This window comes from Sinocyclocheilus anshuiensis, unplaced genomic scaffold, assembly GCF_001515605.1.
Source record: "Sinocyclocheilus anshuiensis isolate Anshui unplaced genomic scaffold, SAMN03320099.WGS_v1.1 scaffold51, whole genome shotgun sequence".
Classification (NCBI taxonomy): Eukaryota; Metazoa; Chordata; class Actinopteri; order Cypriniformes; family Cyprinidae; genus Sinocyclocheilus; species Sinocyclocheilus anshuiensis.
The window spans coordinates 2,405,016-2,407,316 of NW_015548296.1; the positions used below are offsets into that span (position 1 = coordinate 2,405,016).

Here is a 2,301-nt window from a genome sequence, read left to right on the forward strand (position 1 = left end):
ACACACACACACACACACACACACACACACACACACACACACACACACACACACACACACACACACATCCTCACCCAGCAGCAAACCAACCCAAACACAGTGAGATGTGGATGCCGTAACAAGCTTATGTGCACAAGCACACACACACACACACACACACACACACACCATATGAAGCAGTTTACATTGCAAACAGAAAGAAAACAGAAGTGGTGAGACGTGGAAGAAAAAAAATGAGGAAAAGTACAAAATGGTATAAAAATATACAACCTCACAGAGATATCATGTTGGTGCAGGAAAGGACACATTATATCACATTCTGAACTTGACAAAATACATGAATGGGCATCTTTAAATGGTCAAGACCGAAAAAAACAAAAGCATAAAAAATAACCGGCAAACTAGTACGTGAATTTTCCATAAATATTATGGAAATTGACAAGGAAAAAAGACATTTAGATATTCACTGACATCATGCGGCACTGACATTATGCTCAATAAGTGAGTTGCTTTCTGTCTGTAAATTAAAGGATGTAACGTCTGATAACAATCCGTTAGAAACAACAACAAAAAAAACGATAATGGAATGTGGAGTTCAAGAACCATCTGCAAAGTTCGCAAAGAAGCAGCTGACATGTACAACGTGCAAAAATAACTGTGAACATGTGGAATACAGTATTGTGAGTTTTTACCGAAACCGGCTAATGATACCAGAATGCGTTGTAGTCATGGAATCTCCTTATAGACCCTTCTCAGTAGCTTACATTCACCTTCAATAAATATCATAAATATGTTACAACTCACTGACATGGTCATGCCGCCCCAACGGGGGGCATGACGGAGTTTATCATATTTTTTTCCTCTGAAAAACAATAAACGTATATCCAGTTTTAGAAACGTTAATATTTCTGCTTCCTCGCTTTGCGTTTTTTTGTGTGTTTTGTTTTTAATTCTTGTGAAGTATTACGAAAAGCATGTGCCACAACCACCACCCAAAAGCCACATATCCCAGAGTCCCCTAGGCTAGCCCAGTGCGCAGAGGCAGCGAGTGGAAGGCCCATCACCCAGGAGGAGGTCAGAGGAGAGGGCCAGTGCGCAGAAAAGAAGAGGTGGTGGTGTTGCCGACCCCCGTGGGGGAACTCCTCAAGGGGTGAAGACAGGGGAGAAGGGGATGTTCTCGTAGATTGACCCACCATATTCTGGCACAGAGCCGTCACCCCTCCTTAGGACCAGGTGGACTTTTCGGCCACCGTTTTTGATCAGTTCAATGGCGCGGGCGTGCTTCATGCCCTTGGTGCTCTCCCCATTGATCTCCAGGATCTCATCTCCAACCTAGAGAGATAAAGAGAGAGAGAGAGAGGACGTGGAGGGCATAAAAATAAGGAAATGGAAGCTATATTTAGCGGTGACATCCAGTAAACACCGGCATGCATAGAGAAAGCTAAAGATGAAGAGGAAGGTAGAATTTCCTTTGTGCTATTTTCCTCTCTGCCTCTGGTTAGCTGTCAGAGCTTATCGTCAAGGGAATACCGTTTCCACAAAAATGGGTCTTCGGCTGACAACTCGCTGCGCTTCACAGAGTATCTGCGCTACTATCCTCTCATCTAACTTGCAGAGCTTAGCGTGGCGGCTCTGCATTTTATTTGTTAGCACTGAAGCTAACAGACAGCTAATTTCTCTAATCTTATATACTTTAAAAACCCACAGTATAAGAACACTTCCAAGATGACTATGGCTATAGAAATAAAATGTGATGCTCTGATTATTAAAAATATAATATTAAAATAAATTTTAATTTAATTAATATAATACAAAACTATTAATTTCCATCTATTAAAATTCATTGAACACTTAAAACATTCATAATATAATATAATATAATATAATATAATATAATATAATATAATATAATATAATATAATATAATATAATATAATATAATATAATATAATATAATATAATATAATATAATATAATATAATATAATATAATATAATATAATATAATATAATATAATATAATATAATATAAAGTATATTAGTTATATTTAACTAATAATTAAATCAACAGCTTAAGACCACTCATATAAATAATAGCTACCTATCATAACTAATCCTTGGGCTATTCTTTTAGGTGATATGTGTCCCTGGATCACAAAACCAGTCATAAGTAGCAACGGGTATATTTGTAGCATTAGCCAAAAATACATTGTATGGATCAAAATTAGCAATTTTTCTTTTATGCCAAAAATCATTAGGATATTAAGTAAAGATCATGTTCCATGAAGATATTTTGTAAATT

The 2,301-nt window shown here is 36.7% G+C and overlaps 1 protein-coding gene across 1 annotated transcript in view; it reads right to left on the minus strand.

The window, feature by feature from the left end:
• Positions 1-2,301, minus strand: part of LOC107655957 (membrane-associated guanylate kinase, WW and PDZ domain-containing protein 1-like) — a 140,866-nt gene that overhangs the window by 3,398 nt on the left and 135,167 nt on the right. Inside the window, exon 22 of the mRNA XM_016443591.1 lies at positions 1,194-1,332. Within this exon, the coding sequence (XP_016299077.1) occupies positions 1,194-1,332 (139 nt within the window). The remainder of the gene's footprint in view (positions 1-1,193; positions 1,333-2,301) is intronic.